Below are 15,462 nucleotides of genomic sequence, written 5' to 3'. Positions count from 1 at the left end.
CGAGTACCGGGGCCGGTGATGAGAGCAGCTGAGGGGGCGACTGAAAGGGTTAAAGCAGCTGCCACCAACAGCCGGGACATTCTGTGCGCTTATAGATTAGTCGGGGTTATACAGCAGAGGGAGGGTTAACCCCTACTGAGCCATAGCAGGGGAGAGGGAGGGTTAACCCCTACTGAGCCATAGCAGGGGAGAGGGAGGGTTAACCCCGACTGAGCCATAGCGGGGGCGGAGAGGGAGGGTTAACCCTGACTGAGCCATAGCGGGGCGGAGAGGGAGGGTTAACCCTGACTGAGCCATAGCGGGACGGAGAGGGAGGGTTAACCCTGACTGAGCCATAGCGGGACGGAGAGGGAGGGTTAACCCTGACTGAGCCATAGCGGGGCGGAGAGGGAGGGTTAACCCTGACTGAGCCATAGCGCGCGGGGGGGGGAGAAGGAGGGTTAACCCTGACTGAGCCATAGCGCGCGGGGGGGGGGAGAAGGAGGGTTAACCCTGACTGAGCCATAGCGGGGCGGAGAGGGAGGGTTAACCCTGACTGAGCCATAGCGGGGCGGAGAGGGAGGGTTAACCCTGACTGAGCCATAGCGGGGCGGAGAGGGAGGGTTAACCCTGACTGAGCCATAGCGGGGCGGAGAGGGAGGGTTAACCCTGACTGAGCCATAGCGGGGCGGAGAGGGAGGGTTAACCCTGACTGAGCCATAGCGGGGCGGAGAGGGAGGGTTAACCCTGACTGAGCCATAGCGGGGGAGAAGGAAGGTAGGTTAACCCTGTCTGAGCCATAGCGGGGGAGAGGGACGGTTAACCCCGACTGTGCCATAGCAGGGGAGAAGGAGGGTTAACCCCGACTGTGCCATAGCAGGGGAGAAGGAAGGTTAACCCTGTCTGAGCCATAGCGGGGGGAGAGGGAGGGTTAACCCCGACTGAGCCATAGCGGGGGAGAGGGAGGGTTAACCCTGTCTGAGCCATAGCGGGACGGAGAGGGAGGGTTAACCCTGTCTGAGCTAGGGTTGGACTATATCAAAAATATTCCCACGATAACGATATTAAGAAATTTATCGCGATAACGATATATATCGCGATAAATGCCCATTTAGAAGAAAAAAACACTTGGGGCCACAAGGAGACATTATACTGTATGGGGGCAGCCACAAGGAGACGTTATACTGTATGGGGGGGGGGCACAAGGAGACGTTATACTGTATGGGGGCAGCCACAAGGAGACGTTATACTGTATGGGGGCAGCCACAAGGAGACGTTATACTGTATGGGGGGCCGCAAGGAGACGTTATACTGTATGGGGGGGGGGGCACAAGGAGACGTTACACTGTATGGGGGGGGGGGCACAAGGAGACGTTATACTGTATGGGGGCAGCCACAAGGAGACGTTACACTGTATGGGGGGCCGCAAGGAGACGTTATACTGTATGGGGGGGGGGCACAAGGAGACGTTACACTGTATGGGGGGGGGGGGCACAAGGAGACGTTATACTGTATGGGGGCAGCCACAAGGAGACGTTATACTGTATGGGGGCAGCCACAAGGAGACGTTACACTGTATGGGGCAGCCACAAGGAGACGTTATACTGTATGGGGGCAGCCACAAGGAGACGTTATACTGTATGGGGGCAGCCACAAGGAGACGTTATACTGTATGGGGCAGCCACAAGGAGACGTTATACTGTATGGGGGCAGCCACAAGGAGACGTTATACTGTATGGGGGCAGCTACAAGGAGACGTTATACTGTATGGGGGGCAGCCACAAGGAGATGTACACTGTATGGGGCAGCCACAAGGAGATGTTACACTGTATGGGGCAGCCACAAGGAGACGTTACACTGTATGGGGGGCAGCCACAAGGAGACGTTATACTGTATGGGGGCAGCCACAAGGAGACGTTATACTGTATGGGGCAGCCACAAGGAGACGTTATACTGTATGGGGGCAGCCACAAGGAGACGTTATACTGTATGGGGCACAAGGAGACGTTATACTGTATGGGGGGCAGCCACAAGGAGACGTTATACTGTATGGGGGCCACAAGGAGACGTTACACTGTATGGGGGCCACAAGGAGACGTTATACTGTATGGGGGCCACAAGGAGACGTTATACTGTATGGGGGCAGCCACAAGGAGACGTTATACTGTATGGGGCAGCCACAAGGAGATGTTACACTGTATGGGGCAGCCACAAGGAGACGTTATACTGTATGGGGGCAGCCACAAGGAGACGTTATACTGTATGGGGGCCACAAGGAGACGTTACACTGTATGGGGGCCACAAGGAGACGTTATACTGTATGGGGGCCACAAGGAGACGTTATACTGTATGGGGGCAGCCACAAGGAGACGTTATACTGTATGGGGCAGCCACAAGGAGACGTTATACTGTATGGGGGCAGCCGGGCAGCCACAAGGAGACGTTATACTGTATGGGGGCAGCTACAAGGAGACGTTATACTGTATGGGGGCCACAAGGAGACGTTACACTGTATGGGGCAGCCACAAGGAGATGTACACTGTATGGGGCAGCCACAAGGAGATGTTACACTGTATGGGGCAGCCACAAGGAGACGTTACACTGTATGGGGGCAGCCACAAGGAGACGTTATACTGTATGGGGGCCACAAGGAGACGTTACACTGTATGGGGGCCACAAGGAGACGTTATACTGTATGGGGGCCACAAGGAGACGTTATACTGTATGGGGGCAGCCACAAGGAGACGTTATACTGTATGGGGCAGCCACAAGGAGACGTTATACTGTATGGGGGCAGCCGGGCAGCCACAAGGAGACGTTATACTGTATGGGGGCAGCTACAAGGAGACGTTATACTGTATGGGGGGCAGCCACAAGGAGATGTACACTGTATGGGGCAGCCACAAGGAGATGTTACACTGTATGGGGCAGCCACAAGGAGACGTTACACTGTATGGGGGCAGCCACAAGGAGACGTTACGCTGTATGGGGGGCAGCCACAAGGAGACGTTATACTGTATGGGGGCAGCCACAAGGAGACGTTATACTGTATGGGGGCAGCCACAAGGAGACGTTATACTGTATGGGGCAGCCACAAGGAGACGTTATACTGTATGGGGGCAGCCACAAGGAGACGTTATACTGTATGGGGCACAAGGAGACGTTATACTGTATGGGGGGCAGCCACAAGGAGATGTACACTGTATGGGGCAGCCACAAGGAGATGTTACACTGTATGGGGCAGCCACAAGGAGACGTTATACTGTATGGGGGCAGCCACAAGGAGACGTTACGCTGTATGGGGGGCAGCCACAAGGAGACGTTATGCTGTATGGGGGCAGCCACAAGGAGACGTTATACTGTATGGGGCAGCCACAAGGAGACGTTATACTGTATGGGGGCAGCCACAAGGAGACGTTATACTGTATGGGGCAGCCACAAGGAGACGTTATACTGTATGGGGGCAGCCGGGCAGCCACAAGGAGACGTTACACTGTATGGGGGGCAGCCACAAGGAGACGTTACACTGTATGGGGGGCAGCCACAAGGAGACGTTATACTGTATGGGGGCAGCCACAAGGAGACGTTATACTGTATGGGGCAGCCACAAGGAGACGTTATACTGTATGGGGGCAGCCGGGCAGCCACAAGGAGACGTTATACTGTATGGGGGCAGTCACAAGGAGACATTACACTGTATGGGGGCAGCCACAAGGAGACGTTATACTGTATGGGGCAGCCACAAGGAGACGTTATACTGTATGGGGGCAGCCACAAGGAGACGTTATACTGTATGGGGGCAGCCACAAGGAGACGTTATACTGTATGGGGGCAGCCACAAGGAGACGTTATACTGTATGGGGGCAGCCACAAGGAGACGTTATACTGTATGGGGGCAGCCACAAGGAGACGTTATACTGTATGGGGGCAGCCACAAGGAGACGTTATACTGTATGGGGGCAGCCACAAGGAGACGTTATACTGTATGGGGGCAGCCACAAGGAGACGTTATACTGTATGGGGGCAGCCACAAGGAGACGTTATACTGTATGGGGGCAGCCACAAGGAGACGTTATACTGTATGGGGGCAGCCACAAGGAGACGTTATACTGTATGGGGGCAGCCACAAGGAGACGTTATACTGTATGGGGGCAGCCACAAGGAGACGTTATACTGTATGGGGGCAGCCACAAGGAGACGTTATACTGTATGGGGGCAGCCACAAGGAGACGTTATACTGTATGGGGGCAGCCACAAGGAGACGTTATACTGTATGGGGGCAGCCACAAGGAGACGTTATACTGTATGGGGGCAGCCACAAGGAGACGTTATACTGTATGGGGGCAGCCACAAGGAGACGTTATACTGTATGGGGGCAGCCACAAGGAGACGTTATACTGTATGGGGGCAGCCACAAGGAGACGTTATACTGTATGGGGGCAGCCACAAGGAGACGTTATACTGTATGGGGGCAGCCACAAGGAGACGTTATACTGTATGGGGGCAGCCACAAGGAGACGTTATACTGTATGGGGGCAGCCACAAGGAGACGTTATACTGTATGGGGGCAGCCGGGCAGCCACAAGGAGACGTTATACTGTATGGGGGCAGCCACAAGGAGACGTTATACTGTATGGGGGGCAGCCACAAGGAGACGTTATACTGTATGGGGGGCAGCCACAAGGAGATGTACACTGTATGGGGCAGCCACAAGGAGATGTTACACTGTATGGGGGCAGCCACAAGGAGACGTTATACTGTATGGGGGCAGCCACAAGGAGATGTTACACTGTCTGGGGCAGCCACAAGGAGATGTTACACTGTATGGGGGCAGCCACAAGGAGATGTTACACTGTATGGGGGCAGCCACAAGGAGACGTTACACTGTATGGGGGCAGCCACAAGGAGACGTTACACTGTATGGGGGCAGCCACAAGGAGACGTTATACTGTATGGGGGGCAGCCACAAGGAGATGTACACTGTATGGGGCAGCCACAAGGAGATGTTACACTTTATGGGGGCAGCCACAAGGAGACGTTATACTGTATGGGGGCAGCCACAAGGAGACGTTATACTGTATGGGGGCCACAAGGAGACGTTATACTGTATGGGGGCAGCCACAAGGAGACGTTATACTGTATGGGGGCAGCTACAAGGAGACGTTATACTGTATGGGGGCAGCCACAAGGAGACGTTATACTGTATGGGGGCAGCCACAAGGAGACGTTATACTGTATGGGGGCAGCCACAAGGAGACGTTATACTGTATGGGGCAGCCACAAGGAGACGTTATACTGTATGGGGGCAGCCGTGCAGCCACAAGGAGACGTTATACTGTATGGGGGCAGCCACAAGGAGACGTTATACTGTATGGGGGGCAGCCACAAGGAGATGTACACTGTATGGGGCAGCCACAAGGAGATGTTACACTGTATGGGGGCAGCCACAAGGAGATGTTACACTGTATGGGGGCAGCCACAAGGAGACGTTATACTGTATGGGGGCAGCCACAAGGAGATGTTACACTGTCTGGGGCAGCCACAAGGAGACGTTACACTGTATGGGGGCAGCCACAAGGAGACGTTACACTGTATGGGGGCAGCCACAAGGAGACGTTATACTGTATGGGGGGCAGCCACAAGGAGATGTACACTGTATGGGGCAGCCACAAGGAGATGTTACACTGTATGGGGGCAGCCACAAGGAGACGTTATACTGTATGGGGGCAGCCGGGCAGCCACAAGGAGACGTTATACTGTATGGGGGCAGGCACAAGGAGACGTTACACTGTATGGGGGCAGCCACAAGGAGACGTTATACTGTATGGGGCAGCCACAAGGAGACGTTATACTGTATGGGGGCAGCCACAAGGAGACGTTATACTGTATGGGGGCAGCCACAAGGAGACGTTATACTGTATGGGGGCAGCCACAAGGAGACGTTATACTGTATGGGGGCAGCCACAAGGAGACGTTATACTGTATGGGGGCAGCCACAAGGAGACGTTATACTGTATGGGGGCAGCCACAAGGAGAAGTTATACTGTATGGGGGCAGCCACAAGGAGAAGTTATACTGTATGGGGGGCAGCCACAAGGAGACGTTATACTGTATGGGGGCAGACGGGCAGTTCCCCAGCCTCTGATCAGCCCCCCCCCCAGCCTCTCCCTCTTATCAGCCCCCTCTGGTAACCTCCCCCCCCCCCCCTCCTAGTATTAATCATTGGTGGCAGTGGCCACAGGGTCCCCCTCCCCATCATTGGTGGCAGTTCCCCTTCCCCCCAGTATTAATCATTGCTGGCAGTCGCCACCGGGTCTCCCCCCCCCATCATTGGTGGCAGTGGGCAGTGCACCCCCCCCCCAGTATTAATCATTGGTGGCAGTGGCCACAGGGTGCCCCTCCCATCATTGGTGGCAGTGGGTCCCCTCCTTCCCCAGTATTAATCATTGGAAGCCACAGGGTCTTCCCCCCCGATCATCGGTGGCAGTCGGCCCCCCCTCCTCCCTCCCCAGAATTAATCATTGGAGGCCACGGGGTCGTCGTCCTCCTCCCCCCCCTCCATCATTGGTGGCAGTTTGCAGTTCCGATCGGAGTCCCAGCAGTGTAATGCTGGGGCTCCGATCGGTTACCATGGCAGCCAGGACGCTACTGAAGCCCTGGCTGCCATGGTATGTTAGTGAGCAGCATTATACTCACGTGCGTCGTGGCCGCCGGTCGCTCCTTCTTCTGTCTGTGCGGCGCATTGCTAAGGCTTATAGCATTAGCAATGCGCCGCACAGACCTATGAGAAGAAGGAGCTCCCGGCGGCCACGACGCACGTGAGTATAATGCTGCTCACTAACATGCCAGGGCTTCAGTAGCGTCCTGGCTACCATGGTAACCGATCGGAGCCCCAGCATTACACTGCTGGGACTCCGATTGGAACTGCAAACTGCCACCAATGATGGGGGGAGGAGGAGGACGACGACCCTGTGGCCTCCAATGATTAATTCTGGGGAGGGAGAGAGGAGGGGGGGCCCACTGCCACCAATGATGGGGGGACGACCCTGTGGCCTCCAATGAGTAATACTGGGGAGGGAGGGAGGAGGGGGGCACTGCCCACATCCACCAATGATGGGGGGACGACCCTGTGGCCTCAATGATTAATACTGGGGAGGGAGGGAGGAGGGGGGCACTGCCCACATCCACCAATGATGGGGGGACGACCCTGTGGCCTCAATGATTAATACTGGGGAGGAGGGGGGCACTGCCCACATTCCCGGCACCCGACCTCTGAGAGGACGCTGTGATCACCTGAGGGGTTAATTGCGCGGATCACAGCGTCCTCTCAGAGGTCGGGTGCAGGAAATGCGAGTGAAGGAATTCCTTCCCTCCTCCACGCCGGCCGAACTGCTAAGAGCGCCGCCGCAAGCGGCCAGCAGGTATCGGGGACATTTGCACGAGTAGAAGTACTCTGCAAATGTCCCGTATCGGTTCATGCTGGGGCGGGCGGCCGCAGATTTAGAAGCGGTCAGCGTACATGACCGCTCCTATGACGTCACGAAATACCGCGGTATTTACAAAACGGCGATATCGCCATATCGCCGTTTTTTTAATACCGCGGTATATCGTGATACCGGTATATCGCTCAACCCTAGTCTGAGCCATAGCAGGGGAGAGGGAGGGTTAACCCTGACTGAGCCATAGCAGGGGAGAAGGAAGGTTAACCCTGTCTGAGCCATAGCGGGGGGAGAGGGAGGGTTAACCCTGACTGAGCCATAGCAGGGGAGAGGGAGGGTTAACCCTGACTGAGCCATAGCGGGGCGGAGAGGGAGGGTTAACCCTGACTGAGCCATAGCAGGGGAGAGGGAGGGTTAACCCCGACTGAGCCATAGCGCGGGTGGGGGGAGAAGGAGGGTTAACCCCGACTGAGCCATAGCGCGGGGGGGGGGGAGAAGGAGGGTTAACCCCGACTGAGCCATAGCGCGGGGGGGGGGGAGAAGGAGGGTTAACCCCGACTGAGCCATAGTGCGGGGGGGGGGAGAAGGAGGGTTAACCCCGACTGAGCCATAGCGCGGGTGGGGGGAGAAGGAGGGTTAACCCCGACTGAGCCATAGGGCGGGGGGGGGGGGGGGAAGGAGGGTTAACCCCGACTGAGCCATAGCGCGGGGGGGGGGGGGGAGAAGGAGGGTTAACCCCGACTGAGCCATAGCGCGGGGGGGGGGGGAGAAGGAGGGTTAACCCCGACTGAGCCATAGCGGGGTGGGGGAGGGTTAACCCCGACTGAGCCATAGCGGGGGGGGGGGGGGGAGGGTTAACCCCGACTGAGCCATAGCGGGGGGGGGGGGGGGAGGGTTAACCCCGACTGAGCCATAGCGGGGGGGGGGGGGGGAGAGGGAGGGTTAACCCCGACTGAGCCATAGCGGGGGGGGGGGGAGAGGGAGGGTTAACCCCGACTGAGCCATAGCGGGGGGGGGAGGGAGGGTTAACCCCGACTGAGCCATAGCGGGGGGGGGGGAGAGGGAGGGTTAACCCCGACTGAGCCATAGCGGGGGGGGGAGAGGGAGGGTTAACCCCGACTGAGCCATAGCGGGGGGGGGGAGAGGGAGGGTTAACCTTGACTGAGCCATAGCGGGGGGGGAGAGGGAGGGTTAACCCCGACTGAGCCATAGCGGGGGGGAGAGGGAGGGTTAACCCCGACTGAGCCATAGCGGGGGGGAGAGGGAGGGTTAACCCCGACTGAGCCATAACTGGACGGAAATCTCAAGGTTCTTGAGGAGAATCCGAGGCCGACTACAGCCGGAGCAGTCACTGGGGGGGGGATCACCTAGGGTTAGGGTGTTGGGTATTTTTCGGTGGACCCCTCCCCCTCCCTGTAGCTTCTGAGCGATCCCTTTCTCTTTCCAGGAAGCTGACAACAATGATTGCTAAACGACGACAGATGAAGCCAGAGAACCAAGAGGAGCATGGCGGCCCCTCCAGTGTGTATACCTACCTCTCCCTCTCTCCGGTGTGTGTATACCTACCCCCCCCTCTCCCTCTCTCCGGTGTGTGTGTATACCTACCCCCCCTCCCCCTCTCTCCGATGTGTGTATACCTACCCCCCCTCCCCCTCTCTCCGGTGTGTGTATACCTACCCCCCCCCACTCTCTCTCCGGTGTGTGTATACCTACCCCCCCCACTCTCTCTCCGGTGTGTGTATACCTACCCCCCCCCCCCCTCTCTCCGGTGTGTGTATACCTACCCCCTCTCTCCCTCTCTCCGGTGTGTGTATACCAACCCCCCCCCCCCCTCCCCCTCTCTCCGGTGTGTGTATACCTACCCTCCCCCGGTGTGTGTATACCAACCCCCCCCCCCTCCCTCTCTCTCCGGTGTGTGTATACCTACCCCCCCTCCCCCTCTCTCCGGTGTGTGTATACCTACCCCCCCCCCCTCTCTCCGGTGTGTGTATACCTACCCCCCCCCTCCCCCTCTCTCCGGTGTGTGTATACCTACCCCCCCCCCCCTCTCCGGTGTGTGTATACCTACCCCCCCCCCCTCTCCGGTGTGTGTATACCTACCCCCCCCCCTCCCCCTCTCTCCGGTGTGTGTATACCTACCCCCCCCCCACTCTCTCCGATGTGTGTATACCTACCCCCCCTCCCCCTCTCTCCGGTGTGTGTATACCTACCCCCCCCCCCACTCTCTCTCCGGTGTGTGTATACCTACCCCCCCCCCCCCCCCCCCTCTCTCCGGTGTGTGTATACCTACCCCCCCTCCCCCTCTCTCCGGTGTGTGTATACCTACCCCCCCCACCCTCTCTCCGGTGTGTGTATACCTACCCCCCCCCCTCCCCCTCTCTCCGGTGTGTGTATACCTACCCCCCCTCCCCCTCTCTCCGGTGTGTGTGTGTGTATACCTACCCCCCCCCCCCCCCCTCCTCTCTCCGGTGTGTGTATACCTACCCCCTCCCCCCCTCTCTCCGGTGTGGGTATTACCCCCCCCCCCCCCCCCCCCCCCCCCCCCCCCCCCCCCTTACCCCAGGATTTAGGTCGCCCTTGTTTTGCAGAGGTGAAGAGGCGCCGTGCGAGCAGTAAGAAGGTGCGGCCCCCGGACTCGGTGCTGGACGGCGGTGACGGCCTCTTCTTGCAGCTGCTGACGTCTTCTGGACTGGCCCTGAAGTCTGGGGAGCAACAGAATGAACTTGGTAATGAGCCCCAAGTGGGTGGAGCTAGATTATGTTCTGACCAATAGGGAGCCACTGGCACACACTGTTCTGCCCGCCCCGCGCCCTTCCGCTGCGGAGGACTGTGCCGGTTGTTTTGAGCCTCCTCCGTCCTCTCCAAAAGAGGGATTCGGACCGCGGGGGGGGGATGTGGCGACTGGGTGCTACAACCTGCGCTTCAGGGGTCGTGGGGGGGAGGGGCGCTCGCTTCCTGCTATTTCACCATCTGAACTGTTTTGTTTGTTTTTTCATTTAAGCTGTGGACCAGAGAGTGTTCCAAAAGGCGCTGCGGCAGGCGCTACGGAGGCACGCCCGATACCCAGAGGTGAGTGCGGGGGAGGAGCAGAGGGCGGTGTGTGCCTTGTCGTACGCTCACGAGTACCGCGCGCCCCACCTCTTCTGTCAGGATGGCTGGACGGGGTTCGCGGCTCCAACTGCCCAAAGCAAAGAAGCGGCCAGCCGGGCGCTAACGAGGAGCACACCGCGGACACGGGAAGGTGGCCGCCGACTTCCGCTCCCGTCACAGCGGCTCTAGGGGTGGAGGTCTGGACACTGCAGCGCCTTCTTCTCCTCTTCGGGTCACTGAGGTCTGCCGGCCTCGTTCTGCTCTTCTTCCTTGGTTCGGGGTCGTTGTCCGCTCCGTGTCAGCCAAGCTTTAGTTCTTTATAGAAGCCTCGTGGTCTGGGTGTCCATGGCCGCTCTTCATCCCCGAGTACCGTGCCGGGCGTGGGGTGGAGGGTGCAAAGCCCCCGACACTGGAGGCGTCTTCTGTGACCAATCACACTTCTCTATCTGACATCTGATGGACGCCAGGAGAACCTTGCCTGCCTGACTGCAGTGTGCCGCTGCTACAGTCTGGTGGGCAATGCTATGGGGGTCTGTGGAGGAGGGGTAATGCTATGGGGGTCTGGTGGAGGAGGGGCAATGCTATGGGGGTCTGGTGGAGGAGGGGCAATGCTACGGGGGTCTGGTGGAGGAGGGGTAATGCTACGGGGGTCTGGTGGAGGAGGGGTAATGCTACGGGGGTCTGGTGGAGGAGGGGCAATGCTATGGGGGTCTGGTGGAGGAGGGGCAATGCTATGGGGGTCTGGTGGAGGAGGGGCAATGCTATGGGGGTCTGGTGGAGGAGGGGTAATGCTATGGGGGTCTGGTGGAGGAGGGGCAATGCTATGGGGGTCTGGTGGAGGAGGGGCAATGCTATGGGGGTCTGGTGGAGGAGGGGCAATGCTATGGGGGTCTGGTGGAGGAGGGGCAATGCTATGGGGGTCTGGTGGAGGAGGGGTAATGCTATGGGGGTCTGGTGGAGGAGGGGCAATGCTATGGGGGTCTGTGGAGGAGGGGTAATGCTATGGGGGTCTGGTGGAGGAGGGGCAATGCTATGGGGGTCTGGTGGGGGAGGGGCAATGCTATGGGGGTCTGGTGGGGGAGGGGCAATGCTATGGGGGTCTGGTGGAGGAGGGGCAATGCTATGGGGGTCTGGTGGAGGAGGGGCAATGCTATGGGGGTCTGGTGGAGGAGGGGCAATGCTATGGGGGTCTGGTGGAGGAGGGGCAATGCTATGGGGGTCTGGTGGAGGAGGGGCAATGCTATGGGGGTCTGGTGGAGGAGGGGCAATGCTATGGGGGTCTGGTGGAGGAGGGGCAATGCTATGGGGGTCTGGTGGAGGAGGGGTAATGCTATGGGGGTCTGGTGGAGGAGGGGCAATGCTATGGGGGTCTGGTGGAGGAGGGGCAATGCTATGGGGGTCTGGTGGAGGAGGGGCAATGCTATGGGGGTCTGGTGGGGGAGGGGCAATGCTATGGGGGTCTGGTGGGGGAGGGGCAATGCTATGGGGGTCTGGTGGAGGAGGGGCAATGCTATGGGGGTCTGGTGGAGGAGGGGCAATGCTATGGGGGTCTGGTGGAGGAGGGGCAATGCTATGGGGGTCTGGTGGAGGAGGGGCAATGCTATGGGGGTCTGGTGGAGGAGGGGCAATGCTATGGGGGTCTGGTGGAGGAGGGGCAATGCTATGGGGGTCTGGTGGAGGAGGGGCAATGCTATGGGGGTCTGGTGGAGGAGGGGCAATGCTATGGGGGTCTGGTGGAGGAGGGGCAATGCTATGGGGGTCTGGTGGAGGAGGGGCAATGCTATGGGGGTCTGGTGGAGGAGGGGCAATGCTATGGGGGGGATCGGCCTCGACCCATTAGCTCCAGTGAAGGGGAATCTTAATTCTGTATGGGGACACCTTGCTGGGAGCAGTTTGGGGAACACCCTTCTCTGCTCCGGGGTACGAGCTGATATAGACATGGTTGGGGGAGTCTGGAGAATCCTGCACAGAGCCCCGACCTCAACCCCTTCCAGGACCAAGACACTGAGCCGGGCCCTCTCCTCCATCATCGGGGTCTGACCTCACAAATGGCCATAATCCCCACAGACACCATCCAAAATCTTGGCCAAAGCCTTCCCAGAGGAGCAAAGGAGGGTCAACTCCACCCTGATGCCTATGGATGTAGAGCGGGGGGGTCCTATGCTTCCTACATATATGTGGCTGTTGCATGGAGTACATGCCTGCTGTTCTAACGTATAGGACATGTGATGTATGTGTCCCCAGGTTCTCCAGGAGTTCATGGCGGGGCTCGAGTCTCACGTTGAAGACCGGGAGCGCTTCAGGAACTGTCTCCTGCCGTGTGGCCGCTGCAGTGAGGAGGAGGAGGGGAGGTGAGGCCATGTCTCCTGCCCGCTGATTTGCTACCTCCTGACCGCCCGCTCTTCCAATAACGATGTGTCTGTTCCTTGCAGCAATCTGCTCATGAGCTCCTTCCATGACAGTCTGATAAAGATCCTGCTCAGCATGGATATCCTGCAGGTATGAACCTTCTCAGCAGAGCTGGCCTCCATGGGAAAGTGCTGCAGGACCGCACGCGAGGACGGACGTGACGGGCAGCTGGTCAGAAGTGTGAAGGGTCAGGTGAAGTCCTAACCTCGGATCTTCTTCTTCTCTTCTCAGGAGCGGGTCATAAATCTGCTATTTGAGAAGCTCCCCGAGTTCCTGTATGACAGGTACAGTGTGGCCCCTGTGGGGTGGCTGGTCCCTGCTGGCTGCACGGCTCGTGTCACCTTGTGTTCCCCTTTACTTCCAGCTTTGGCAGTGACGGCATCAGTATTCCTCGCCTGGTCATCAACCAGCTGAAGTGGCTGGATCTTATACTGAGTGGCAAGGTAAGGCCTGTAGACTTGTTCCGCTGTATGACCCCCCTCCCCCACCCTGATATCAGACCACTATCTACAGTAATAGCAGTCCTGCAGATGAGGAGTCCAGGTCCATATCTTCCTACTGACTGCCCCCTGCTGTCAGCGCTCAGAGCTGCACTCAGCTACATTGTCAGGACTGCTGCACATGGGCACAGGAGAGCGCACCGCGTGTCGCGGAGCAGTGATCACTAATGGGCACAGGAGAGCGGACCGCGTGTCGCGGAGCAGTGATCACTAATGGGCACAGGAGAGCGGACCGCGTGTCGCGGAGCAGTGATCACTAATGGGCACAGGAGAGCGCACCGCGTGTCGCGGAGCAGTGATCCCTAATGCCATCGCTTGTCCCGCAGGGACTTTTTCTTCACGCTGTCTCCCCTTGGCCCAGATACTCTCCTGCCATCTTTGGAGATATGGTCATCGGAATGGGAAGTGGAGCGGGTGGATTTCTAGGTCCTTTCAGACATGGGTACAAGTCCGGCACATCTTGGGCTTTCTTCTTCTTTTCCAGGTGCTGCATGTCTCTGCCTGGTCCAGACTTGTAGACACGGTCCTGATTTCTTGCTGGTCATTGGGGTCCACAGGGCTGTGGGTGCAGCTGCTGGCAGTGAGCCAACCTGTGACCTTGCTGCTGGGCAGGGTTCTTCTGCTGGTTTTTACCTTGCCTTGCTGTCATCCTCTGCTGGGAGGGCATCTGATATTGGTCACCTCCACCAAGAAGTTAGTACACGGTGTCTGAGCCCCCTGTCGCCCACCAACCAATGGGTCATCCTGCTTCGTGACCCTGCTGGTGTTCTGGGAGGTGAGGAGGATGAAGGAGGCAGAGTGAAGTCTGGTACAGGTTCTGCTCCATTCCTTCCGACTGTTTCAGTCCAATCCACCAAAGGTCTGCATCAGACGCTCTTCTCCACCACATGGGTCATCATTCTGGCCCCCGTGGCCAACGATTCTGGTTTTTTTATCCCAAACTGTTCATGGTACCCAGAGGGACGGGTCAGTTCTTACAGCATTTTTGGAAGGGATTGCAGCCTCAGTCCCAATTGCTCCTGCCCACCAGCGTTTTCTTCAGTCGGCAGTCCGTATCACTGGTTCACCCCCTGGTGAGGTCCCATGAGTTTTCACAAAGATACTCGCTCTGCTCTTTGCACTGCTTTGGTCCAGGGGGGGTTTCTACATTGTGGTCAAGACCTCATGGTTCTCCCAGAGCATGGACAGCATGCACGTCACCTTAGAGCCTCTCGGCTGACCTTGGCTAGCTCCCTTCATGTCTCTTCACCAGAATAACACGTCAGTTATTGGGAGCCATAAACGGTAGAGAAGCCTCCCCAGATGGGGTGTAATGGTAGGACATCCTCCCCAGATGGGGTGTAGTGGTAGGACCTCCTCCCCAGATGGGGTGTAGTGGTAGGACCTCCTCCCCAGATGGGGTGTAGTGGTAGGACATCCTCCCCAGATGGGGGTGTAGTGGTAGGACACCCTCCCCAGATGGGGGTGTAGTGGTAGGACACCCTCCCCAGATGGGGGTGTAGTGGTAGGACACCCTCCCCAGATGGGGGTGTAGTGGTAGGACACCCTCCCCAGATGGGGGTGTAGTGGTAGGACACCCTCCCCAGATGGGGGTGTAGTGGTAGGACACCCTCCCCAGATGGGGGTGTAGTGGTAGGACACCCTCCCCAGATGGGGGTGTAGTGGTAGGACACCCTCCCCAGATGGGGGTGTAGTGGTAGGACACCCTCCCCAGATGGGGCTGTAGTGGTAGGACACCCTCCCCAGATGGGGCTGTAGTGGTAGGACACCCTCCCCAGATGGGGCTGTAGTGGTAGGACACCCTCCCCAGATGGGGCTGTAGTGGTAGGACACCCTCCCCAGATGGGGCTGTAGTGGTAGGACACCCTCCCCAGATGGGGCTGTAGTGGTAGGACACCCTCCCCAGATGGGGCTGTAGTGGTAGGGCACCCTCCCCAGATGGGGCTGTAGTGGTAGGGCACCCTCCCCAGATGGGGCTGTAGTGGTAGGGCACCCTCCCCAGATGGGGCTGTAGTGGTAGGGCACCCTCCCCAGGTGGGGCTGTA

General features: G+C 58.4%; 1 protein-coding gene across 1 annotated transcript in view; it reads left to right on the top strand.

Moving 5' to 3' along the window:
• The window catches only part of LOC120979296 (Fanconi anemia group D2 protein-like), a 34,466-nt gene continuing 19,004 nt past the window's right edge, over positions 1-15,462 (top strand). The window contains exons 1-8 of the mRNA XM_040407962.1: positions 1-95; positions 8,866-8,939; positions 10,007-10,144; positions 10,420-10,487; positions 12,753-12,859; positions 12,941-13,007; positions 13,149-13,201; positions 13,282-13,360. Coding sequence (XP_040263896.1) covers positions 19-95; positions 8,866-8,939; positions 10,007-10,144; positions 10,420-10,487; positions 12,753-12,859; positions 12,941-13,007; positions 13,149-13,201; positions 13,282-13,360 — 663 coding nt within the window. The 5' untranslated portion in view covers positions 1-18. The remainder of the gene's footprint in view (positions 96-8,865; positions 8,940-10,006; positions 10,145-10,419; positions 10,488-12,752; positions 12,860-12,940; positions 13,008-13,148; positions 13,202-13,281; positions 13,361-15,462) is intronic.

The sequence above is a fragment of the Bufo bufo genome, chromosome 9, assembly GCF_905171765.1.
Source record: "Bufo bufo chromosome 9, aBufBuf1.1, whole genome shotgun sequence".
NCBI lineage: Eukaryota > Metazoa > Chordata > Amphibia > Anura > Bufonidae > Bufo > Bufo bufo.
Note: the sequence above shows the minus strand (reverse complement) of the source record. Positions and strands in the feature narration are given on the sequence as shown.